General features: G+C 39.0%; 1 protein-coding gene across 2 annotated transcripts in view; it reads left to right on the top strand.

Annotated features, from left to right (window-relative positions):
- TOX (thymocyte selection associated high mobility group box) overlaps window positions 1-27,514 on the top strand; it is a 225,492-nt gene that overhangs the window by 94,805 nt on the left and 103,173 nt on the right. For both annotated transcript variants that reach the window (XM_057397851.1, XM_057397850.1), the window contains exon 2: window positions 21,565-21,630. In XM_057397851.1, the coding sequence (XP_057253834.1) occupies window positions 21,565-21,630 (66 nt within the window). The remainder of the gene's footprint in view (window positions 1-21,564; window positions 21,631-27,514) is intronic.

Below are 27,514 nucleotides of genomic sequence, written 5' to 3'. Positions count from 1 at the left end.
GAGTATTTCCTCATGATTTTATTCTGAAAGAGGCTTTTGGTAGTTCTCATTTTGTATCAGAACTTTAGCTCTTTTGTTGTATTTTTCAGATTCATGCACCTTTTGCTGTACTGTGAGCAATAAGAGATCTTATTAGGTAGCAATATGTACGTATGAAATACGCATTGTGCAGATGCAGATTGTAGTGTCCACTTTATAATTTGTTATCCATTGCAGATATTACATACAGATCATGTGTCTCTCTCATACTTGGATACTTTTGGGCTGGTTTTCTTCAAAAAGAGTTTTAAAGAAAATTCAAAGCTAATGATCTGTTGTGGTGAGCTCTACTAGCACATTGAAAATCTGCTCTTACAAAATCAAACATATGGTAACATTGAACCATATGTTGATTTTTATATTTAGTAAATGCATAAATATGATAGAACCTTTATAATTTTCCTTTTATTTTATTTTGACTGATGGGGCTTCATTTTCAAAGGAACTAAATGTAATCCTTCCAAAATGTGTCATATTGTTATATTTCCTGAAAAATCAATTGAAGTTATCAGTACAATGTGAAAAATATTGCCTGTAATTTGTGTGTGTGCACACACTGACTAAGCTTATGCAGAGATGGAGAAATGCAGCAGATACAACAGCCACTGAAATGTGTAGCTCTAGTGTATCATTTTCTTACCGTAGAACCTTAATGACTGTATGGGAGAGATTTTTATGAGAAGGACAATATATGAAAGCTCAATTTGAATGTCTGGTCTCCTGTTTTCTATATTTTTCTTTTCAAACTTCTGAATCCATTGAATGATATTAACATTTGCCTTACCATTACGTTTATTATTAACTTCTACCCTACCCATGAGCTTTGTCGATTTTGGGTATTTTTCCTCCTGCCTCTAAGTGGAGACACTTTGAGTGTGTCATACCAGTCAATGCTATGTTAAAACTTGAAAAGCCAAGAACAACTCAGTGCATTTCAGTTTTAACTCCTTTTCTGCACGTGTTCTTGTGAAAATTAGTTTTCCAAGGAAATAGTTACACACCTTCCACTGAGGAATGAAATATCAAGTCTAGTCAGGGACAAACTGGTTGAAACGAATGGCTTAGAGATGTTAAGCAAAATAATTCTCAGTCCCCAACATAAAATCACACAATGATTCCTCACTTGTTTACTCTACTTACCCTTTTGTAATGGTTCATACAAGGGTAAGTGCCGTAGCGGACACCACAATTCCTATTGTGCAGATGCCAAACATAAGCATTTCCTGTGGCTTTCTTTTGAAAATGTTAACCAAATTGGAAGAGGAAATATTTCATCTCCTCTCTAACAAGCCCTCATCCCTTCCTTAGAATATTTTGCTTAAATTTATAAGACGTATTTTATCTCTTTAGTAACTATATTTGCAATGATTTCTAAGCTATCTCCTACTTGGAACTTCTTCTGCCTAAAGGGTACTCACTGCTTGACTTCTATTTTTATCTGAATATTGGAACAAGTGTGGAACATAAGAATATATTGCTGGAGAATACAATGGATCTGATGGAGAGCTGAGTGACCAAAATTGCACATGCAGCCTTCATGGCAGCCTTGAAGTTTGGTTAAAGAGGTAACAGACAAACTGCAGAATAGTTAAATATTAACACAGTGCTTCCTTATGGTTAGGGTGAAAACTCTGTAATCAATTAGATTATTGTAATTCACTAACTGCAAAGTCATTAGTACTTGTTTGTTAACTACTCAACATGAAATAATGTAATTTCCAAGTGAATATTTTTGATAAAGAACATATTTTAACATCTTCTTACAGTTTTTCACAGCAATATTGTTTTCTTACATAAGTAATTTTGTATGTTCTGGGGCAACAGGGAAAAATCAGTTCTTTGCCATCACATGACCTTCCAACGATGTGCCTTCTCTGTTTGCATGGTTTTCCTTGTGTTTTAAAGACCTGGGATACAAGCTGGCACAGACAGGTGGCAATGGTTTGTGCTTGCAGAAGGTGATCCTGAAAAATATAAACTGGATGGACTTAAAGTGTTTTTTCCTAGCAGAGGTGGAAAATGGGTGAGCTCAGTGAAACACTCTGATTTTTTAAATAGACATTTTAAAATCAGGAAACGTTGTCAGTCATTAGATACTCTGTGCTTACTGTAGTAATCTTCATCTATAGGTGCAGAGTGCTAACAGGCAGGAGCTAGTCAATCAGCTGTAATTGTCATTTAATTGTAAAGACCTGGGAGACTAAATTTATGGTATTTTTGGGACTCGGGTAACATGATTCTGATGTAACCTGTACTTGTCAAATTCTGCTTTACTTTCATTTTACTTCTGCAAACAACTGTTTTTACATACCTTCAGTGAGCCCCATCCACTAGCTTGAGCAGCAGAAATGGGCAGCCTGAGGTTGTCCTGTGAGTTTTCGGTTTATCATTGTACAGCCACAGCATGGAATGCTAGGTACAACCAGTGTAAGGAGGATTCCAGTATCTCCATCATACAGTAAGCTCCTGTCAGCAAAAAGATCTTACAAAGTGATACACTGGTTAAATTTGACAGAGAACATAGATTGTGTAAATCATGCTGTTCTCATTGATTATAGCCTGAGAGTGTATTAACTCTCCTTAAGGCTCCAGAAATTGCTTTCATAAATGTGAGCAGTACAAGAAAATGTTTAGTGAAGGTTTTCATGGATTAATTCTTTGTTGGAGGATAAAGCATTTTCACACATACAGATATTAAAGTCATAGCTGTACTCAGATTTTAATTTTTTTGCCTCCACTGAGCATTTGTTTACTATAACCGCTTGAAGGTTAATTTTCACTTACGTTTTACAGGCACATACAGACAGGAAACTTTGAAATGCATCTTGTGTTATGCCAACTGTATTAATTAAAGCAGTATTCTGGGGTGAATTTTCTGCGTAAAAATGAGAGGTCCATGTTTAGAATTAGAAAGTGATTCCCACAATTACTTTAGTCTTATCATTGCAAGGGCTCTAAGGAAAGTTGTTTACAGTCTAGGGGGGGTTGAAACTGATTTTGTTTGCTTTTAATCTGTATCTTCTGATTAGATAGTTGGACTTCCGTGTTTTAACATTATTGTGTGAGAGTTTTTTCCTGCCTGAAAAATGAGACTCCCTTTCTGCTTGAGGAAATATGTGATTTACTCCATTTTTGAGCTTCAGGGCCAGTGCCCAATTTTCTTTTTATCGCATTCTTCATTCCATAATAAGCAATTTCCTTTGGCTTGACTGAACAGAAATTCTTTGGATATCGTAATTATAAACTATACGTTATGACTTCCTAAAGTTATTTTTAAAGAGAGAGATTATAGCATGTAGTTTTAGACTGCTTTTATTGTCTGAGTTTATTGTTTATATATGTAGCGACTTCAACTGACAATCAACTAAAAAAGAACCAAACATTATATATATAGTGAAATTCAAAAGCACAGCATAAAGTTGCCAAAATAAAATCACTAGCACACCTTAATCACATTTTTATAACTTCATACTTCACTGCAAGAAACATATTTTCAACCAAGTTTTATATGAAACAGGTCAAGGCATCTCATGGCTCTGCAAAAACTCATAAATTGGGTACAAATTATCCTGTAGCAATTCAGAAGTCTATTTTGCTTCTTGAGCATTGTGCTAAATTGTTTCTTCTTTCACCAACAGTCTGCACTAATAAATAACATGTTGCATCTGTGGGCATAGGTGCAATAATTTCATGCTGCAGTGCCATCACCCTGTCTGTAGGTTCACTGCAGCCATGGAAATTCTTCACTGAGAAGACCCTTACTGACTGCTTTTTCCAGTTTGATTCTGCAGGTAGTGCTATATAAAAAGCCTTGTCCATACCCTGCAGTCTAACCCATTCTTTATTATTTCTTACCTTGGGAAAATTGTCGCATGCACAAAACTGTTTCTCTCAGTCAAGGAAACGTTTAAAATGGCAGGCAAAGCCATCCCTGGGCTTTTTCATAATCCCTGCCACTGAGGAGCAGAGAATGGGGAATCTGCTGCATCTTCCCTTTGCCTCAGTGGTGCCATTTCATCTCCTCGGGGATGGATAGCAGAGAGGTCCTGGAGAGAGGTATTGCACCCTTTATGCCATCCCGTTCATTTCATGGTGTGGAATCGTTAGGACTTGTCTCATGACTTTTATGCATTTTAAGTTTTACACATTTGTCCGAGAGTGCCTTTATAGTTAGTGGGAAAACATAACATCATATAAATGGTTTAGATGGAAACCTGTTTTCACACTTGGAAGTTCTGCTTTGACATGCATCTTTCCTCTGTTGAAATCTTTTGTTTATCTCCACAGGCAAGATGCAGTCTTTCCCACCCAAGTCTACCTCCTGCTTTAATCCAGATTGTACTGTAGTCTTTCTGCAGGTGCTGTGCTTGCCTTAGCTGTCATCTGCATACTTTGGGGAGGCCCAGCATCAACATGGCATTGGGTTCAGGAAGCCATAGGGGTGATTTTCTGTGCCTGAGAAGTAGTTTACCATGTAAGTGGCAGGACAACATTACTCTTAGGGTTCTGCCTGTCTTTGAATAGGACATAAATGTGCATTTTTAAAGGTACTCAGATACAAGTTAAAAGGACTGTTTACTAGAATAAGACTAGAGTAAAATGACAGTCTTAAAAATTGCCCTTCTTGTTTAACTGAGGTGTGATTACCATGCAGTGAAGTCACTGAAGACCTCTTCAGTGCATCCACATGCTTGTCCATCTGGCAAGGTGTCGTGGTTTAACCCCAGACAGCAGCTAATGGTTTAACCCCAACGTGCTTTAACCCCAGAGTAAGCAGCTGCTTGCTCACTCCCACCCCTCCCATGGAGGGTTGGAGAAAAGGTAAAACCCACATGTTGAGATAAGAGCAGTTTAATAACTCAAGTATAATAATAGTAACAACAAAAAACAACAACAATAATAAAAATAGAGGAAGAATACCCCATAAACACAAGTGATGCACATTACAAATGCTCACCACGCACTGACCAATGCCCACCCCAACCCAAGCTGTGATAAGTCCATCCTGGCCAACTTCCCCAGTTTCTATACTGGGCATGACGTGCTATGGTATGGAATACCCCTTTGGCCAGTTTGGGTCACGTGTCCTGTCTCTGTTCCCTCCCAGTTTTTTGTGCCCCTCCTCACTGTTAGACCATGAAAGACTGATAAGTCCTTGATCAGGGTAAGTGCTACTCAGCAACAGCTAAAACATCGGTGTGTTATCAGGTTTGTTCTCAGACTAAAGCCAAAACAAAGCCCTGCACCAGCTTCTACTAAGAAACTTAAGTCTATCCCAGCCAAAACCAGCACACAAGGATATTTGTAAATACCTGATTTTATGCTGCACTAGAAGGTATTCTAAGCGATGCCCCTTTTCATTACAGAAGTGGCTGTGTTTCATTAGTAATTTCCATTTCCATCAGCAAAGCATGTAAGGCCTGAAGTCTTTTGCAGCCTCAAAATAGCTGCTGGAGTCAAGGGGTGCTGGACACAGATTAAGGGCAGAATTTAGTCAATATTTGCAAAGCACTTTGGAGTACTTGAGCATGAAAAAACATCATATTAGGTAAATATTTTTTTCATTCTGAATTAAATCCTGAAATCCATACTTCAGATGCTCATAATTTCTGAGCTGAGGTAAATACGTGCATATGAAAAGGTTTCATTTGGACTAAGTTTGCTTGCTTACTTGTTGATCCTAAATGAAATGAAGATGTTTTGCTAGGCTGAGAGAAAAGCAGCAACAGCCCTTCCTACCCCTGGTCTTGTTTTCTGTCTGAAAAATGCAGGCCAGCATAGAAAAGAAAATCAAATTTGAGTTTGTTGGTAGTTAGCAAAGAAGCACCAAATGTCTCATATTTTGACATTTACTAACATAGAGTTACCTTGTAGAGATGTTGTGTAAGCCGGATGTAAGCCTGACTGCATTCGTCTACCGTTTCCTAGGAACTGGTGCATCTCAGTAGTTGGACTGTATTATAGCAATGCCCAAAAGTGACATTACACACTGGGGATGACTGTTTGTTTATGTAAAACTTGCCTATTAAACAGTTGAAGTTGATGCAGTAGCAGTTTACTGGAAAAGTGGATAAAAGGCATAAATTTGTGTTCAGCTATCAGAAAAAATATGCCAAGTGATTCCTGGTAGAGAACTGTGGGTGAATCACCTTTGCCTAGACGTCATAGCTCTCCGCTTGGGCTGGAGAGTTGTAGAGAATTACCAGGTCCACAAACACACTAAAGACCACAGTATAATCTTCTCTTTTCAGGTCTTCTTTTCCTATTTTTACATATCTTTCCTTTTTACACTGTCTGCAGTGAGTATATCATTTATTGGTTAATAAGTTGTCTGACAAGATAGCCACTTTGTACCTAATTGTTCAGTTTATTTATGTATTATTGATGAGCCTAGACTTGAACTCTGCTTTCCTTAGAGGCTGCTTGATAAATCTGTTGGCTAATCCTGTCTAAGGAACCAAATTACCTGCTGTAGCATAATACATGACATTGCTTCTTCTTTGTAGTCTTAAAAGGAGCTAGTTATACATTTCCAGTGAGCTGTGTTTAACAGTAAGAAATAAAATCAGATATATAATTCACCTTACTCTTTCTGTTAACAAAAGATCTGCAGTGATGCAATGCACTGTAGTGCGTAAAATCCTTCCTCAGCTTTTAAATCAGTGTTCTGACTATTTTAGCTTGTAAGGGCTCACACAGCTAAAAGAACTTCTGAACTGAAGAATCTTGATTATGAGTAAAACTATTAGACATGTCAAAACACTTCTGTTGTGTATTACTAATATGATCTGAACATATTGGAAAATTAATCACCTTATACTTTCCAACACAGTAGTTACTATTTCAAATGGATGAATAAAACACCAAATTAATTTTCTTTCAAAACATGAATCTAATGACAGCACAGTTTTGTACTTTGCTGTTATTTCTGAACTTTTGACTTATAGGTGCTGACATAAGGGAAAGTTGGGAGTATTGCAAGAACTGCAAAGCGCAGGAAGAAGCAGTGATACTGTATGACTGGTTATTTGTGAATTCAGTTATTAAGACTTGGAGCCTCTGCAAAACCTTGGAAGCTGTTAATACTTCTCTTAGAAGACTGTCACAAAACAGACTGTTGCTGACACCAAGAAAGACTATGTGTTGCATGCATGAGCCCATTTAATGGTTTCCCTAAAAATGAGAAAAAAAGGAAACTGAACCTCAAGTAAAGCTTAATTTCCTGGTCCTGGTCAATGGATGATCTACTCAATGTTAATCTTGAAATTAATTGGATTAAACCAGCATAGACACAGACCAGTACCCTGATGCAGGCCCCATCTGTGAATAGGTGTTTCATTCTGAATTGCATTCAAGTATATTTCACTCCATCGGCAAATATATGATTATTTCAACTGTTGCTTTGTGTGCCTTTTAATGTGGGAGGGAAGGAGCCAAATATGGTTTTGGTAATGTTTATGCAGCTGTTGTATTTCTGCTGTGGTTGTGTATCTGCAAATCAAAGCATGATTTGCCCACTTGATTCTCTGCACCCTAATTATTTATTTTATATTTATTTATTTTTACCTAATAAGCATAGAATTAATTATTGTAGATTGGGAAAGTTTAGTTTAGAAATTAGTTTGATCAAGTGAAGAAAGTTTACTCTCAGTGTGTACAATAGAGATTTAATCCTAGGTGTGACCGCTGAAGCTGTAGTTCTCAGTGGGTTGTTCTGTAACTTTAAAATTGGTAATATGCACTTCAGTATTTCGAGCACAAGGAACATTCTAAAACAAAAATTGTTCAAGCCATTTATTTCAAGTTTAATGTGCACTCATTTAATGGTCTTTAGGCATAGAAGGTTATGATAATTTTCATCACAGATTTTATCAAATCTGGAGGATGGTATATTAATAATTCAGTGGTTTATACAGAGAGGTGAGAGAATATAATATGGGACATTAAAATGATAAGACATTTTTTCCGTGACTTTACTGTTATAGAGTACTTTCATTGATTAAGCAAATGGCTAAAGAGTCTGACTAGGCTATGAGCTTGCTGAAGTTAAACAACAATTATTGTACAATTGGGTAAAACAGAAACAGATATTGTGATGCTGTGGGGAAAATGAAACATCAAAAGCTAATAAGAAGTCATTTTTATGTCATAAAAGCAGAAGAACAGCTCCATCAAGCTTTAATCACATTGTTATATTGCACATTTATTTACAAATTATGTTAGCTCGTTAAAAGTCGTTATAACATAGATTGTTATAATTATAGGAAGATTAGCAAATAAGAAGTTTTGCTTCTATTTCGGTGCACGGAAGCACAGGCTACACTGTGTGAATCGTAAGATTATATATTTAAAAAGCAGCACTTCTGTATTTCAAGGGTTTTGTTCTTACAGTGGTGTCATGGTCCAGTTCAAAAATGCTGACAGCCACTTTGCTAGGTTTAATGCCAGCCAAGGTGAGGGGAGCCTGTGACTACCTTGTCTGAAACTTCTCTCCTAGCCAAGGTGTGCAGAGTGCCTGCATCCCTATGGACAGCTATTATGTTAGAGATGACTGGTAGTGAATCACAGCATGGCTGGCTGGCAAGGAGCCTGCACCAGGGATCCTTTCTTGGTAAATAGTGAAAATGAAGCACTTCCTCAGGTCTCTGCATGGCCCTTTCCAGAATAACAGAGCTCAGCTTGTTTTGCTGCATTTGGGGACTTCAAAAGTACCTAAGGCTGGAAATTTTGAAGTGACATAGTATAGCCAATATCCATTTGACAGAAACATAATTAGTAGGTTTCTTTACATTCTTCCTCATGAAGAATTTCTCAGGGCCAGGATATGATTTCTGTTCAAAGCTGGAAAGACCAATACCAGAAAATAATGTTGTGTGAGGGAGAGCACTCAGCTAGATGTGAGAGAGATGAATTCAAGCGTACATCTTCAAGTATTTTTGGGAAGTTAACAGCCACAGATAAGTGATATGGGAAGACTATCTCCAGTCTGTGGCTGTGTTGCGCAACTGGTATGTGAGGGAGTGGCAGAGTAGGACTGAACCAGGTTTTCCCACAGAGCTGCTGTGTGCTTGAACTGCCATATTCTTCTGCAAAAGGAACAATTAGAATTAAACTTGGCTAGGGATGTTAAGGATAACAGGAAGGGATTCTATAGGTATGTAGTGAATAAAAGGCAGACTAGCGACAACATAGGCCCCCTCAGGAAGCTCTCGGGAGAACTGGCTACCCTGGATTTGGAGAAGGATGAGGTTCTTAATGACTTCTTTGCCTCGGTCTTCACTGGCAAAGGCTCTGACCACACCACCCAAGTCTTGGAAGGCAGACGCAGGGACTGTGAGAATGAAGACCTTGCACCCACTGTAGGAGAGGATCCGGTTCGAGACCATCTTAAGAACCTGAACGTACACAAGTCTGTGGGACCTGATGAAATCCATCCGTGGGTCCTGAAGGAGCTGGCAAATGAAGTTGCTAAGCCACTGTCCATCATATTTTAGAAATCATGGCCGTCAGGTGAAGTTCCTGATGACTGGAAAAAGGGAAATATAACCCACATTTTCAAGAAGGGGAAAATGGATGACCTGGGGAATTACAGACCAGGCAGTCTCACCTCTGAGCCTGGCAAAATCTTGGAGCAGATTCTCCTGGAAGGCATGCTAAGGCACATGAAAATCAGCAAGGTGCTTGGTGACAGCCAGCAGGGCTTCACTAAGGGGAAATCCTGCCTGACCAATTTGGTGGCCTTCTATGATGGGGCTACAGAACTGATGGACAGGGGTATAGCAGTTGATTTCATCTACCTGGACTTGTGTAAAGCGTTCAGCACTGTCCCACATGACATCCTTGTCTCTAAATTGGAGAGACATCAGTTTGATGGATGGACCACTTGGTGGATAAAGAACTGGCTGGATGGCCACATGCAAAGAGTTGTGGTCAATGGCTCCATGTCCAGCTGGAGACCAGTAACGAGTGGTGTCCCTCAGGGATCGGTGTTGGCACCGGTCTTCTTCAACATCTTTGTTGGTGACATGGAGAGTGGGATTGAGTGCACCCTCAGCAAGTTTGCCGATCACACCAAGCTGTGTGGTTCAGTTGATGCTGGAGGGAAGGAATGCCATCCAGAGGGACCTTGACATGCTTGTGAGGGGGGCCGATGCCAACCTTATGAAGTTTAACCATGACAAGTGCAGGGTCCTACACCTGGGTCGGAGCAATCCCACGCACAGCTACAGGTTGGGCAGAGAAGAAATTCAGAGCAGCCAATTCAGAGCAGCCCTGTAGAGAAGGACTTGGGGGTGCTGGTCGATGAGAAAACGAACATGGGCTGGCTCCAGTGTGCACTCGCAGCCCAGAAAGCCAACCATATCCTGGGCTACATCAAAAGGAGCGTGACCAGCAGGTCGAAGAAGGTGATCCTGCCCCTCTACTCTGCTCTTGTGAGACCTCACCTGGAGTATTGTGTGCAGTTCTGGTGTCCTCAACATAAAAAGGATATGGAACTGTTGGAACAAGTCCAGAGGAGGGCCACGAGGATGATCAGGGGACTGGAGCACCTCCTGTATGAAGACAGGCTGAGAAAGTTGGGGCTGTTCAGCCTGGAGAAGAGAAGGCTGCGTGGAGACCTCATGGCAGCCTTCCAGTATCTGAAGGGGGCCTATGAGGATGCTGGGGAGGGATTCTTCATTAGGGACTGTAGTGATAGAACAAGGGGTAATGGGTTAAAACTTAAACAGGGGAAGTTTAGATTGGATATAAGAAAGAAATTCTTTACTGTAAGAATGGTGAGGCACTGGAATGGGTTGCCCAGGGAAGTATGGGTTGCTCCATCCCTGGTGGTGTTCAAGGCCAGATTGGACAGAGCCTTGGGTGACACGGTTTAGTGCGAGGTGTCCCTGCCCATGGCATCGGGGTTGGAACTAGATGATCTTAAGGTCCTTTCCAACCCTAACTAGTCTATCATTCTATGATTCTAAAAGTGTCTTTTTTCATCTAAAATGTTTAAGGAAATCCTTATTTGAAAACAGATACTGCTCTGATGTGATCCAAAAGCCATGGAGCATAGATATTCACCATTTTCACAGATCATGTTATCTACCCTAATTATCTGGCAATTCTCCATGCTACTGTTATAGGTCAGGAGAAGCTTTCTGAGGTTTCATTTATTAATGACTGGTGAAAAACAAAGCATTTTGTAAATAAAATGTGCAGGGAGGAAGAAGCTGGTGCATACCCATACCTAGATGAACTGTGGGAATGGATAACCTGTTCAGATTTGTCCATAGCTAGGTAGAATGATATGTTCATTTTGGACAGCACATAAGATGGTGAAAAGGACATCAGTAAATGGAAGCACTCAAGTAGTTACAAATGAAGAAATGTTTGGAAAAACTAGTATGTTGTCAGAGAAGGTTAAAGGAATTTAAAATAGGTTTCCTGAAAAAGAAGACAGAGTATCTGCCTTAAGTGTGTTCAGAGTATTAAAAGGTAGGCGTCATTAGTGTCAGCAGACTGGAAGAACAGAAAAAGGTCTTGAGATAAAAAAGTAAAATTTTTGAAGAGTTTGAAACAAAAGGAGAAAATGCATGGAAACACGATTGCTGGAGTTGTATCCAAGGAAGGAGTTGACAATAAGCTTTCACAGATGCTGTGTGAAACCTATTCTGCTATTATTCAGAGGATGGATTTGCCTGGCCAGGGTTCTGCTTTCCAGTGCTAATGTGATTGCTTTATACTGATATGCGTGGCCTCTTGGAAAGACAACAGCCATGGTGTTGATAATGCCAGGTTTGAGTAACTTTTGCTATCTGATTTGCTGTAAGGAATGTACAACAGTAATAAATTCCAAGGGTATTGACAGGCAAAGCAGCAGCCACCACTAAGGGAAGCACCTTCAAGTAAGAAGGAGGAGGATGTGGAATATTTTTGTCTTTAAAGGCCTTAGCAAGACTGTGGTAGGTATAACTGTAACTTTATATTTTAGCTCTTTACCTTCAAAATTAATTAAAAATGGAAATATATTTCCACAGGCATGTCTTTTCTTCTTTTAAAAGAAAATACATTAAATTTGTAAAGGAAACAGTGTTTCAGACTCTACCAAAAAAAGGCTTTTAGAAACCGTACTTGACAAAACAGAAGCAAAAGATGAAAACAGCATGGAATAATTTAGTCATAAAACGAACTTGAAGGTCAAATTTTATCTTAAAAGTTGTAGAAAGAAAACAGAATTTTTGAGAATCAATGAGTAATTTCATTACATCAAAGACACAGCTTCACTGAAGTTGATAAGGAAAAAAAAAGTAAAACAACTTTTCCTCTTCTGCTTTTGAGTAATATTTTTAACATTTCTAACCACATCTACTCTTGAATGACCTATTTTGTGATAGAATACTGGAGACTTCTCTATATTGCCCTGCCAGTGTATCTCAGCTTGATCTATAAACCATTCTAGCAAAGGAGTAAGTCAAGCTACAAGCCTTGTCAAGCTTTTAAATCTTTGTTGCAACTGTTCACGTAAATACTCGTGTTGCTTCAAATTCCTCTTCTGAACATGAATGGGGCTTCAGCTTCTCGTCTGATGCAGGCTGCGAAGACATTCTGCATGATATTAATGGAGCCCCTCATATACCAGAGTAAATGTGGATTAAATTAGGATCGTCTATGTGGGTACTATGGTAGCTGTTTTGGTAAACTACAATATGTATCAGCCCTACAACACCCTTGTCATTTAACAGATGTCTGTGTGTAGCTAAATCTTTGTAGTGAGCTGTTTTTGTTATCACTCTCTCCAGGTCTGAATTAGTTATGCCTAATGAGATCCCATCAGACTGTGCTAAATAATTCGGTTTACCAGAAATGTAAGGTTATTTGTCCCATTTGAGTTTGGCACATAACTCAGTTTTTTATACCTCTTCCTGTAAATTTCTGAGCTCTTGGGTCCTATCATACTGCATATTTGAATGGGTGCTTGATCTTATATACTCTCACACTGTTACCCCCTTCAGTGGAATAATTTTAATGCGTGTTATGCATGTGCTCAAGTGCCCTGCTGCATTGGTCTTGAATGCTTAGGTTCTTAGGTGATCAAGCCTTTCAATAACTTTTTAAAACTGGATTCCTAAATATACCATGGATTTATAAGTATGCCATGGTTTGGGATGAGTCATAGGAGTATTTAGGCAAGATTTCCTAGTTAACCTGGCAATTGTTAACATTCAGCTTACATCTCAAGACCCTGTGTCGTAGGAGTATTAGTAGACTTTATTTTGTTTGTGCATTTGTTGTTAATGTTGTTCTGGCCTATTTTATTTCTAAGATTCTGCTGTGTAGAAGCAGATGCACTTTTCTACAGAAATTATATATACCCCATTCACTCTGCAAGTAACTTGTGGGTCAAAATCTGTCCATGGGTCTCTGCACACAGCTCCTGCTGTAGTCATGCAAGGGAATGGTTTTGTCCTAGTTATGCAAAGCTCATTCACTAAGGTCCATGGAGCCTCTCTTCTGCCATACTGCAACACAGGGGCTCTGCTGATGGATATAAAAATTGCTTTTTTAGTCATCTGTCTGATCTCTGTAGATCCCTTTTTTAAGCTTTCCTGTGTTTTATTACATAATCTACCATTTCAAATTATGAGACAGTGATTAATACGGACAAAAATTACTACAAAACTCAAAAGAAAGGCCCTGTTACCTTACCATTCTAGCTGATCCATTTCCCAACCAAAAGGCAATGGCACTATTCCCTTCACTTTTCATGATGCAGGATCAGACCTTGTCATGAAACTGACAAGGTGTGTTTGAGTTTGAAAATATTATAAGCCTACCAGGTTATACAGATTTCCTCAGCTACTGTGGGCAGAAAAAGGAAGGTCTAATCTTAGGTGTTTAAACCTTTCTACCTTATCACCCAATTTTCCCAGTGTGTGGATACATGTATAAATTAGTGTGGATTAAGTAAAATAATAACAAAAGCACTTGCCACTTTGATCTCGGTATGTTTATTTAATGAGTGTTCAATATGCAAGAGACAGTTTAGCATAGGAGTCCAGACTACAGTGCATTGGTTTAGGTTTTTTTTTTTTATTTTACGTTATTTACACACCCAAGGTTAAAAGGAGCAGGAGCCTAGCTGAGAGAGTTCAGAGTTCATCTCTGCATGCTCACTGTCTTCCATTTAAATGTACACAAAGGACTAATACAGTACTCGCTCTCCCCTGGGCTGTCTTTGATATACTCTGCTGTGCTTGGACTCTGCCACTCCTCCTATCAGTCTGATCCTACTTCTATTAGCCCGCTGTGCTCAGCACTGTAACCTCATTCAGCTAGAGCTCTGCATGCAGACTAACAACTTCAAGGCTCTGTCAGGCATTGACACATGCAGGCTCCAAGCGGGAAGCTAAACACTCCCCTTCACCTCCTCTCCAGTTCCACATTAACCTCTATTAAGTGCAGGAAAAACACAAATGCTGTAGTGCCATCATTCAGGTTTTAACTACCAGTGTATATTTGGATATTCAGCCAGCTTGCCACTTTCGAGAATGTAATCAGGAAACCCTCTGGTTCCTCCCCTTTCTTGCAATGAGAGCAATAAGTAGTGAGAGAGATTGGGAAATGCAATGGTAGAAGGTCTGAGTTGGATATTTATGACATAGGCATAAAAATCTGAGACAAAATTTTGACAGCACTGCCTGTACTTTTTGAGGCAATAGTATGTGTTATAAATGGAAAATGAGATAAAAATGGTCTTATTCTAGGAGAATCAAGCACAGTATCTTCAAAACATATTCTCTTTGAAAGCCAGGCTGTAGAAATGACTCAATGCAGTTCTAGTCTTCAAGCTCTATCACGTTTTGGTCCAAGCACTGAATGTATGAAAGTCTGTTGGGTGCTGTGGGCAGAGGGAACGTCGCTGTTTCTGGCTCTTTCCAAGTATAGGAATTGTCTGCCAGCATTTCCTTGTGAAGCAGCACCCTCACTTCCCGCCCTGGGGCTCACTGCCAGTGCTCACCCACCCTGTGGCCCACTCCCACTCTCTAGGGAGCCGTCGAGACTGGGGCAGATTCATTCCCAACTGTCTAGCCCACACATCACCATACTTGGACTAATTAAGCGTATTTTAGCCTCTTTTCCTGGTTTACTTTTTGGACAGCGTATAAGAAAAGTACTTTACTCCTGAAAATTAATTAAAATTAATAGCAATAATGATACATGCCATCTCCTCTGTAATGGTTAGCACATCAAACTTTCTGTGAGCTGGAGGGCTCCAGGCAGGACAGGACTTCTCTATGTCTGCCAGTCTGCAGAATACACCTTCTTTTGGCTGTGCAGGGGCATCCAGCTCTGCAATGAAATTTGATTTCTTTTTGCCGTGGTACTCCATCCAGGCATTTTTACCCAATTTCATACTATTTCAGTATTCTCCTCTTTTGAAAAACAATCCTAGAAGGAGGGAGCAGAACAGACACAATCAAAGTAGATAGTACTAGATTGTGTTTTGACAGTTTTCCTGTGATAGTCCTTCGGCAAGGTGTCAAGCCCCTTTCCCGGGAAGGATGGCTGTCTGGAATGCATTACTGTAACCTGTCTTGGGCAAATTTAAACATGTTCCATACAGCATACAAAATGGAGTTCAGGAGACAAAATGGAGTTTCAATTTAATATAGAAATACCGCTCAGCCAAACCGTGTCAAGAAAGGGATTTTCCGTCATGTAATAATGTTTACAGAGCATCTCTGGTTTTACCTTTAATGGTTGTCGTAACAAGATCAACTGTTTCTTTAGCATAGCTATTTGATGATTTACGTTGTATCCCATCATTATTTTAGTCCTATTTCAGCAGCTTTGAGTAAAATAAAATATTCCTCTGTCGTCAAGCAACCCGAGACAATGCCCACTCTTGGCATTTAGTTTAAAATAAAGACAATTACCTAGTTTTAAAGCTTTTTCAGGATTAGTGGCTTTTAGATAACGTAAGTTACAAATGGTATCTATAAACAGTAAGCACTAAAATCATTAAATTGCTAGAAATAATCTTTTTACACAATGTTATTGCAACATTTTCTTAAAATGAAATGTAAGACTTGTGCTGAGGTGTCATCAGAGCAGCGTAAACTATGGTTAAAAGGTATAGCTAAAGTTTAAATTTAAAATTAGATTCCAGTTCCAATCTAAGATGGGAGAAATTTGTATTCAGATTATGTGCTTAATAAGACAGGCTTTGAAGATCTATAACATCCTTTGAAGAAAGTGGGATATCAAGTCCAAGTATCTTTACCCACAAGCTGAACTTACTAAATACAGCAACTTTCAGCAATTTGATCATCTTTCCCTCTGCTTCTTCTCATTTAAATCTCCTAATTTCAGGATATCGCTGTTGAAATAAATTTGTGAACAAAACAGTGTCCAAAGTTGCTTCCACTCCATACATCAGCCCTAAGCTTTTTGTGGCATCAGAAGCCATATGGGCTAGTATTCATCTTGCTCCCCTACCTACACTTCAAAAGATGAGGTGTAGTACTATTATACTGTGCTACACTTTGGTATGAACTAGAAGAAGCTCAAAAGATCCATGTGCTTGATTTTTTTTTTCTTTTGTCTAATACAAATATGCCTGCAGAACTTCGGGCACATGTATGTACACCCATGCAAAGAGAAAGGAAATACACAAGTCCATCAGAAGTTAAAAACTCTGTGTGAAAAAGGAGCAAAATAAACCCTGACTTCTCTCAACAACAGGGTGACTTGATGTAGAAGAAGGTAGCCTGTGAGGACACGTCATACAATCCATGGTAAATCCATGCCTGATAAGACAGTCTTAACACTGGATATTTCCTGACCACTGTTACAGCTCTTGCATCAGTAACAGTCAGACAGTGTTTCTTCAGCATTTCTGTAATTATGTTCCTAACTTATATGATTAAATTGCCTTTAATAACAGCATTCGGGTATTTTGCACATGGCGGTTGCTGACCATTACAACTTGTCTTACAAAGGGTTATTCTAGGGGAGATTCTAGCTGGCCATGCCATAGTGTGGCCTGTGTGTCTTATAATAATTTAAATAAAGACTATGATGCAATTCTGGATATTTGTATTAAAACCAACTCCTAGTTATATATCTTTTCATGTTGCAATGTGGTCATATTCTTAGTTTGCTCTCACACAAACTGCTCATGCAGTTATACTTTAATATGAAAAGAAATGTTGTCAGGAGTAGTTATTATCACACATCAGAATATTGTATTAGCATTCACTTTTAATAGAATAAATGAAAGATTTTGAAATCTGCCTCTAATGATACTGAAGGATCTTGGAGACACATTGAGAGAGCTTTAGATGAAATGTCATATGATATATATACATCATACATAGGTTCATAAAAGGCAGTTCATTTAACTGCTGCCTTTGTGTTTCATCTGTTCTGTTTGGATGAATCATCCACAGGTTAAGTGATGCTTGTGCAGTTTCTTTGCTTGAAATCAATCACAGAGTGTGGCAGACAAGTTTAGGGAGTAGGGAGTACAAGCTTCTTGTAGACCTGTGGATGATGAGTAAAAGAAGACAGTTTTGGAGGCATGGAGTATAACCTGGAAGAAAAGAATGGTGGTTGGAGGCATCTTTGGGTCATATCTGCTGATCTTTTCACTCACTGTCTGATCTGGATAGGTTGCTTGAACTACTCTTGCATAAATCACCTCACTTGTAAAGCTGAATTCAGTGTAGATGTAGTATGAGTTAAACTGTCTAGGAGGAGAGTTGTGGAGAGTTGACATGATGTAGAGCCTGCATGTTACAAAGCAGTGTATTAAAGGTGAAATGATTCAATATTTGTTTCGAGGGTTTAGGGGCTTATTCTGGAAGCTTCTGAAACAAACAAGAGTAGGGCCTTCCAGCTGATCAAATCGTTGGCATTTTTTTCACTGTTTATTGTTTTGATGTGGGATAGTCACATTTGGGCTAGGTGGGCACAAGTAGAATGCACTGCATCAGTGTCCCTAAACTTGTTATTGAAGACTTGTGTGCCATTTTTTTCTGGCTGGGGTGGGATGTATAGGTCATCATAGGTCATCTGTATGCCACATTTCGTTAGTATTTGGGAAAGGGGATGATGAATAAACAACTCAGCATTGAAGTAAGCATTTTGTTTAATTTTGGTATAAAAAAATAACATATTTTTACTTTTATAAACGCCTTAGTAAACACTGAGAACTTGAGGAAGACATCTTCTGACAATACCTGCTGCAGGAAGTGCATGTGTATGTGCTTTGTCATTTGAGTTTAAGAGTGGTTTTCAGGCTCACATCTGAAATCTTAGGAACTGCCAGGAAGCCATGCACCACGCTGCACTAGATTGAGGACAGATAATAATTTATATAGATGTAGATGGAGTATAAATGTTAACATGGTAACAGTGTTAGTGTCAGCTAATACATTATAGTCTGCATCCTGCAAATATAAACAGTATAAAAAAATACACATTGCATTAAAAACTTATTGGACCATACAATGTATTACACAACATCTTACACACACTTCTAACAAGCAGATGCTAAATATTGCAGTGATTAAATTCCATGTTTGAATATTGAAGAAATTAACTAATAAACAGCTGCTAGGTATTTTTAGATGTTAACAGGTCACTCGAATTTACAGACATTATGCATGAATATATTTTTCTGAGATATTTCCTAACAAATCAACCCAAAATGTTGCAGAAGGTCATTTCTCATTTAAGGCCAAGCCAAATGAGGTAACTTTAGGTATACTTTTGGGTTTCGGTTTCACTGATACATGCTCACATTAAGCCCACAGACCATACTAGAACAAAGACATTCCAAAGCTAAGTAGAGGGGCACAGCAGTGAACAGGAAAGACTAAGATCCAAGATCCTATCAATCAGTGCTGGAGGCACCTCTAGTAGCAAGGCAAATATCACATAGGCAGGTGATCCAAGAACAACACACAGAACGATGAAAATTTCCAGGTTTCACAGAAAAATACCTTAGGGAAATATTTCTGTGATTGTAGATTTGGTGATTGTAAGCTTGGGAGCAAGGACAGATGACCAAACATCCAAAAGAGGGAATTAACTGAAAGACTACTATACTTCATAAAGGTTCTTAAATCACAGGTTTGGGTTTTGTGGAAAACAAAACAAATTGAAATAACCATTGATTGTATCTAGACTGTATCTAGTATGCAGAAAAGGAAAGAAATTTCTTTATGTTCATTGCACCTAAATACATGGAACATACTTTTTCAATTATAGTAGTGTTTGCAATGTGGTGCAGCAAATATGTGAAGATAACAAGGGAAGTTCAAAATAGGAGACTTAAGGAATCATGGTTTCCAGGGGAGACAGAACTACCATAACCAGCCAGTGTAGCTATCCAGTTCATAGGATTTCTTATAAATATGATATGGGATGCATCTTTTCTGAAAAAAATATCTAATTTCATTTTAAAATGTCTGAGAAATGAGGAGTTTGCTGTTGACATAATGCTTAATTACCTTCCAAAGTAGGAACTTGTGTCTTAATTCAGAACTGGATTTCTTTAACTCCCATTTCTCAACGCTAGATCTCATTATACCCCTGTCAGGAAGGCTGACATCTTGCTATCAGACATCTTTCCAGGTTGTAAGTACCAATCACAGTGATCAAAGCACCTTTCAGCCTTTTGTTTGACAAGCTGAATAAGTTGAGCTCGTGTAGGCCTTGCGCTGGAGCGCTTGGTTTCCAACCGCAGGATGTGAAATCTCTCTTCAGAATTTCACCTGTCTGTCTGAGCAGAAAGAACAACACATTTTTTCCAGTGTGCAAACAATCCAGATGCTAAAAGATTCTCTCCAATCTCTACTTTGAATGTTAATAAGTAGGAGTATTCTTGAATGAGAAAGCGAAAAAATGACAAGTGCAAAAAAGAAACAGTAAAGGAAAACCCATCAATCCATATTCTTATGACCTAATCCAGGTACCTCTGTTCCATCAAACTTTGGAAATACTCTGTTCCTTATGGCAGATCTGTGCCCGTGACATAATCCTTTCCCTCCCATGAAACTAGGACTTCTGACAGATAGGCTGTGACGATCTATTAGTAGCTGTGGCCAGGAAAGGCAGACCATCAACTGTTGTGCCAGGAGCTGGCAGCTGTTCATTTCTACTAATGCTGTTACAAGCCTTGTAGCCTCTGGCAGGAAAAGAGGACGAACAGCTGGAAGCCGAAACCTTTTCAGCCACCTCAGCAAAAATTGGTAGAGGTATCTGCCAAATCCACAGTTTGACTTTGCCACCTTGGTCTAGTTGAATATACTGCACCTTGCAGGTAGAATACCCTGAGCTCAGCACAGATAGAGCAATGTCCATGGGGTATTTCACTGCCGCCTTCTGCAGGAGCAGAGCAAGGTCAGTAGCGGGGCTTTTTAAAAAGCTGCCATGTCATCAAAAATCATGGCTCGTATCCAAAATATGTCACTCTAAGCATTCACACGAGGGGTCAGGTGAAAGTTATTTCAAACAGACCTCGTAACAGCTGGAAATTTGAGGTTGACGACTGGGATGGGGATTCCTGCTGTTGTTCATTTCTACTTGAAAGGTTTGAAAAGATTTTTCCGTACCTCCTGAGCAGACAGTGGGACTATAGTTGCCCTGTTGGCACTGCCACTTGAGCAGGTGTGACAAGAGTTCTGTGGGGATGTTTTGATTACATAAAAAATCAATAGTTTTATACTTCTTTGTGTTGGTACAGGATGAGGCTTCAGTTCTGGCAGTTTTCCTCAACTACACCTTCAGATTTTAATCAACTCTTTTCTATCATATTTTTGTTACTTCTTAACTGCAGCTGAGGGGAGAAAAGAAAGAAAAGAAAAGAAAAATCTTTTTATACATTTCCACGAATGCTAGTTATCATTTATGGAAGGGTATTTTTGCAGTTCTGATTATGAATGTTTATTTTATTCACACATCAAGCAAACTATCCTCTTGCACCATATGGTCAGGAGGTATATAGTGTTTCATGCATTCAGATGTTTGAAAGCCGTCTGGAAATGTCTTTCCTACTTTCTGATATGGGAACATTTCAATAGGAGGGGTTTTAATTGGTTTTGAAATTTCAACTCTTGTTCTGCTCAGAAGCTGAAGTTGGAATCCATTAAGATGCATTTTAGTGCAGTTTCTAGTCTCATCTTCCTTTTCTCAGTAACTGTGCAATTCACTTAGTACTTCATTACAACCAACAGCAATATGTATACATGGTGCACAAAATGAGCCATTTTGTTTTAAAACAGATTGCGGATGAAAGGAAACCATTCATTTCTTGCTCGCTAGCTGTAATTACTAGAGCGCTAATTACTCCAAATCACTGACATACAGGGTCAATAAGGATGACAACAGGAACATCAAAGACAAGATGCACACATGCAATTACAAGTCTCTAAAACCAGGCTGTAATATTATTTTATGGCTACTGTTTTTTTCAGTCAATGCTGAAAAATATTCAAGTTTGCTAAATGTTTACTATTATTTCTTTTTCAGTTTGACAGTGAAAACATGTATATGAGTATGACAGAGCCGAGCCAGGACTATGTGCCAGCCAGCCAGGTGGGTTAATTAATCTTCTCTGCCTTGTTTCAAATTGTAATTAAACAAATTCAAAGAGTTGCATTGCAAATGAGTGGCACTATCAGTAACTGCTGCAATCAGGAATAATCATAATTTATAAACAAAGCATTTAAGCCTTGTTTCCAGTTAATGAGATAGAGCTGATAAAACACCAGAGTTGGCGTTTGTTGAAAGATACTACCTTGTTTCCTCTCCAGAATGCAAGCAGCTGTTTTGCCAGCATGATCTTTCCTAAACAGTTGTTTTACCTTCAGGAATTAAAGGCTTTACAGGTGCACATTATTTGTTTCTCTGACTGCAGACAAGTTAATCATTATAAGCTACACATGTCACAAATAGCATTAATTATAATTCATGGGCCAGTTGTAGCTGAAGAGCTGCATTTTTAACACTAATCGAAAGGCTGAGGAATGTTGCCAGTGTTACATGATTAGCAGTGGGGTTAAGGCAATGTCTTCTGTAGCTTGCAGCCCAAAAGGTTTAATGCAATGTAGATTCTTTACAGGTAATTTTGAGTCCTTTCCTTTTGGGGAATACTAAATTCTGATACTAAGTATGTATTTAAAAATCTTCCACCTTTCCACTTGAGCCCTAAGATAGTATAGATTTCTAAGAATGAAATCTTTCAATTACTTCTGATAAAGCAAAAATAGTTCTAAAAAATTTTGTCTCCCTTTATCTACGTCTATATGTAGGAGGGAAATTTTCATTTGCTTCACATGTTTTGGTTGTTTAATTCACATTAGTAAGTGATGGTGATAGTGGTGCAGATCCATTAGATTGTGTCAAAAATTTCCCTGAATAATCAGACTTCGGGTCTGCAATAACGCAGATACAGGAGTGGCTAGTCTGATATACCCCTCTTTGACAGGACCAGTAGGATTATGTTAAGAGCTCTCATTAGGTGGGAAATTAGTTTGCATGCATAGTAAATGTGTGTAGATGAGCAGAATTTAATTTAGGAATCAAGAGCTTTGGGAAGTGACAGTACATTCAAAACTAAATGTCTTCATGAAACAGGGTTTTTCAGGTATACAGGTTCATTTGGGGGCAGGGAAGGAGGATGTTGTGTGAGATGGGCTGCGTTGTTCAATCAAAAAGAGCATCTTTAAAATGTTCCACCGTGTTGCTTCTCAGACTTCTGTTGAAGTTATTCTGAAATACCTTTAGAGACCAACTGTACTTTGTGGTTAGGATTTGTGTGTGATTGAACTTATTCAGCTAGGAACCCTCCAAGATGCAGAGGTAGTTTAGAATAGAACTGTTTGATTAAAAAATGAAAAATTATATTATTAATTTTTCTCTAACCATTAATCCCAAAACTGTACTGACAAGTTTTAGTATTACTATTAGATTAAAGCAGCCTAGTATCATCTCATTTATGCCTTAAGGGTTTTGAAGTGCAAGGGCTAATTGAATTTGTTTGAAACAGTAGAAATACAAACTCTGTGAATGATTGCTGTTATAAGGCAGCTGCTACCTTTCAGAGAATCATTATGTCTGTCTTAAATAGTTTTGAATAAAGAATTGCAAATCTACATTATACATCAGAATTATTTTTCTTCTGTTGATATTTTTGTACTGTGTATGCGTGTAGTTTAAATAATTTAAATGGCATATTGAAAAATTAAGAGTATAAGTTTTAATCTTTTATGTGGTTTCTACATGTGCTAACAAGGCCCAGATCCTCTGAGATATTTATGCATCTAACACTCACTGGTTTCAGTGGAAGTAAGGTGATTAAAGTACCTTTAAAGATCCAAGCCCAGATATTTTAAGTGCAAATGATTTTGTCTTCAAGGAAAAAAATCTATCAAATGTGACATTTCCAAATTCAAAGATAACAGAAAACCCTGACTTCTTACTAGGGGCTGGAACCAAGAAAGGGCTTACAGATTTAATACCTCGCTATGGCAAAGCCAGCTCTTGGGGGTCTGATTCCCAGGTGGGGTTCAAAACCCAGAGGCAGGTGTCAAAACTCTGTCCTGTGCTGGGGGATCTGGCAAGCTCCATTGACAGGTACAGTATTCTGTCAAATGCACATGGGTCTAATAGCCCCCTGCACCTGTTTGAGAGAAGCTGTCAGCATTGGGCTGCTGAACCCTCCTGGCCCTTCTGTGATTATCTCCCAGCACTCACACCATTGCAGTGGGTTTCTAAGTGAATAGGTGTGAAAGCCTGTGATAATGATATTTTTTTAAAAATGGACAGAAAGCCACACTAGGAGCAGGAAGGCAGGGTGTATTGGAAACCTGCCTCTCTCTTGTTTCAGCAAGAACCTGAGACTGTAAGAGAAGCTTTCCCGAACCTGTTGTTCCTGATGTAGATAGGTGCTAGTCATTCCTCAAAGGAAATAAGCAGCTCTCCACTGAAAGTACTGGTGAGGACTTTACCGACTGTAATAGTGTGCTGTTCTTATCTCAGGCATAAACATTTGGTGGTCACCCAAAATTGGTGAACTAACTGCTGTTTCAACATCCAAACTGCCTTTTAAAACTAGAAAGAATATGATATTCGCTGCTCTGAAAACAAAACATGCAATGTTTTACAGCTTACTGGGGAGGTAGAGGAAGAGGAAAGGATGTGACTGTATTTTCTGGTCCGTGTTTTCAAGACTCTTCATTTTCCTTTCACTGTTACTGGATATAAACCAAATAATCCTGTAAAAGAGATGAGAAAATGTTCTCTCCCAGATGAAAGCTTAGTCACTTCATCCATGGAGTTGTCTCCTGTGTCCATTTTGCATCTGTTCTCATGATCCTTGCAGTTGCTTGACCTCAGCAAGAGGAGTGCAGGCTCCTTTCCAACCTCAGTAACTTTGCAAGATCAGAGACGAGTGTTTGAATCTTGACAGACTGAGGAGTGAATTCATTTCTCCACTTTCCTTGATGGATGCACATCTGTTAACTAAAATATGAATCCCACATGTTATGAGATGCATGGTTCTATCAGAAACTTTTATTCTAGCTCTGATTGGTCATGCTCACTGAGTCAGACATAAGCATCATTTTCTAATTTCAGAATCTCACACAGCTTATTTGGGAAGTAGGTTGATAGACAGTCATGGTCTGCACCACCAAAGACTGAGGGGTTTCCATTAGGCTGTCTTCAGGATTATGTGACTATACAGGCAAGATTTTGGGGGTCCTGATGCATGCTGACATGCACTTCAGTTCTTTCTGTTTACTGCAAAATGTTCATTTCCAGAAAGACATCACCTTATATTATTTTAAGGGTTTTAATCAATTTATCCCCTTTAGGCTAACATAAATAAAAGCTCAGCCATCGGACAGGAAAAATATAGTTTTATTCCTTTTGCTGTATAACATCAAACATCTGCATAGCTTCATAATCCAAGACAAGTTGCCTCACAGCATGCCTCAACAATTATCTTTTCTGTTCAATTTTCAAATCAGTACATGCTTTGGGACTTACAGACCAAGTTGCTAAGTAGCAACATATGGCTCACTACTGTTCCTGTGATGTTGCTGCAAGCAAATAGCATAATTCTATACTTGAAATGATTTTTACAGAAAGCCAGTGCTGGAGCTGAGCCAGAAGTCTAAGTATACAGTAAAAATTAATGATATTCTTTTAAACTGTCCCAAAAGGCTGTTTGGCAATGTTGTCTCTGTGTACATTTTATATGTATGTGTAAGTACTGTATTTTTGCTTATGATATATGTAGTACAGGACTATGCACTGCAGGCATCTCCTAAATGAGTTATAGTAGCCATATTAACAAACATGCATAATAAAACTACATGACATTTTCACTACTAATTACACTTCAATCTGAAAATATTTATCATTTTAAAATAAAACTATGCCAACTGCTCTGCATTTCAAATTCTCGCAAACATATTGTTTTCTCCCCACACCTATAATTGGAATCTTGGAGATGAATTCTTCTTCGTGTAGTTCCTCCTCCTGTAATTTGTGGGCCATACACGGCATAGTATAAAATTGTATTGTTTATTTGAAATTTCTTCCTAGTCACAATACAGAATATGATTTGGGGCTCTGTTGCAGAAAGCCTTGTCACTTTTGTAGCCTTCCTGAGGCCTGACAAATGTTAAGGGTAACGAATGCAGCTGCCCAGTCCCCTGCATGATCCAAATGGAAGGGAAGATAACCGGCCTGAAGCTGATGCTTTGGGGTAGTCTCCCCATTGCCCCAGTAGAAAGGGAAGAGATATCCAAGTCAGAGGAAGGAACAGTGTTTGTACAGAGATTGTATTTTGCTCCTCCCAGAGCTATGTCAGGGCGATCTGTGTGAGATATGTATGCATGCTCTTTGATACAGTGGGCACCACAGGTATCAAAACTGTTTTGTCCTGTACAACTCCAGGGGAAAAACAGGATAGAATGGCATCCAACAGAAAGACTTTTCATGTTAATAGGAAACTGAAGGGTTCCCCTGCCTTTTTTTTTCCCACATGCACATATTATACTCCTAATTTATTTTTACATGTTTATACCCTAATTTCTTAGAGTATTAATGTATATCTATTCCTCATGTGAAGTAGGGATGGATAAATGCTATGTTATAGCTGCCCTCTCTTGGTCCTTCCCTTTAGGTGGTCAGGGTACTCTATCCTATTCCTGACAGAAGATACAGCTCTTCACTAAAGCCACAGTCAGCAGAGCAAAGCAGGAATTGGCTGCCTTAGAAAGGATTCACGAAAAGGATTCTTACATGGAGAGTCACTAAGTGGTCCAGTGTAGTCCCATAGGTACACTCTACCCAGTCCCATAGGTACACACTACCCAGTCCTGCCCAATAGCTAGAAGGCTTTTGCTCAGTATTTGAGAGGGTGCTCCACAGTCAGAGGGCAATGCCACCTTGTCCGTCTGCTGGCTCCCAGCAGTTCAGAGCTGGTTTGGACCATATTTTACCTCCCTCTTCCCTGTCCACTATATTTCAGTTTTAGAAATTGTGTCAACAGAAGGGAGTCCGCTTCTCACTCCTCCATTTCTCTGAAGTAGACTGTAGATGCCACTTCCCCTTCCTCCCCCTTACTCCCCACAAAGGGGGATGTAGATTTAAATGTCATCAGGGAAAGAAAAACACCAGAAAACACCAGGCAGGTCTTTCAGATCCTGAATGAGTGGTTAAAGGTAGAGGTAATTTTGCCCTACCTTTCCCTTTTGTGTAGAACATAATCTTTTAATATGTCTTAGCATCAGGCACAACGTCTGGAAATAATTGAGTCCCTGATAAAAATACATCAAAAGTTGCATTAGCAAGGCTGTGTATATGTTTATAGATATACGTGTATAGAATCATAGAATGGACACTTCACTCCAGATGGAGTCCCATGGGAGAAGAAGGGGAGAATCACTTCCCTTGACCTGCTGGCCATGTTCCTTTTGATGCAAGCCAGCATAGGGTTGGCTCTCTGGGCTGCAAGTGCACATATCCAATTTGTCATCCTCTGGCATCCCCAAGTACTTCTCCACAGAGATGTGGTACGAAAGTATGTATGAATGTCTTTAGCTGTAATGAAAAATGAATACACATGTATTATTATAGAACCATAGAATAGTTAGGGTTGGAAAGGGCCTTAAGATCATCTAGTTCCAACCCCAATGCCATGGGCAGGGACACCTCACCTTGAACCATGTCACCCAAGGCTCTGTTCAACCTGGCCTTGAACATCATTAGGGATGGAGCATTCACAACTTCCCTGGGCAACCCATTCCAGTGCCTCACCATTCTTACAGTAAAGAACTTCTTCCTTATATCCAATCTAAACTTCCTCTGTTTAAGTTTTAACCCATTGCCCCTTGTTCTATCACTACAGTCCCTAATGAAGAGTCCCTCCCCAGCCCCCTTATAAGTCCCCTTCAGATACTGAAAG

This window comes from Pezoporus wallicus, unplaced genomic scaffold, assembly GCF_028554395.1.
Source record: "Pezoporus wallicus isolate ANWC-B61680 ecotype Strahan unplaced genomic scaffold, APGP_CSIRO_Pwel_v1 contig_227, whole genome shotgun sequence".
Lineage (NCBI taxonomy): Eukaryota > Metazoa > Chordata > Aves > Psittaciformes > Psittacidae > Pezoporus > Pezoporus wallicus.
The sequence above is the reverse complement of the archived record's forward strand: the minus strand, read 5'-3'. Positions and strand labels throughout refer to the sequence as shown.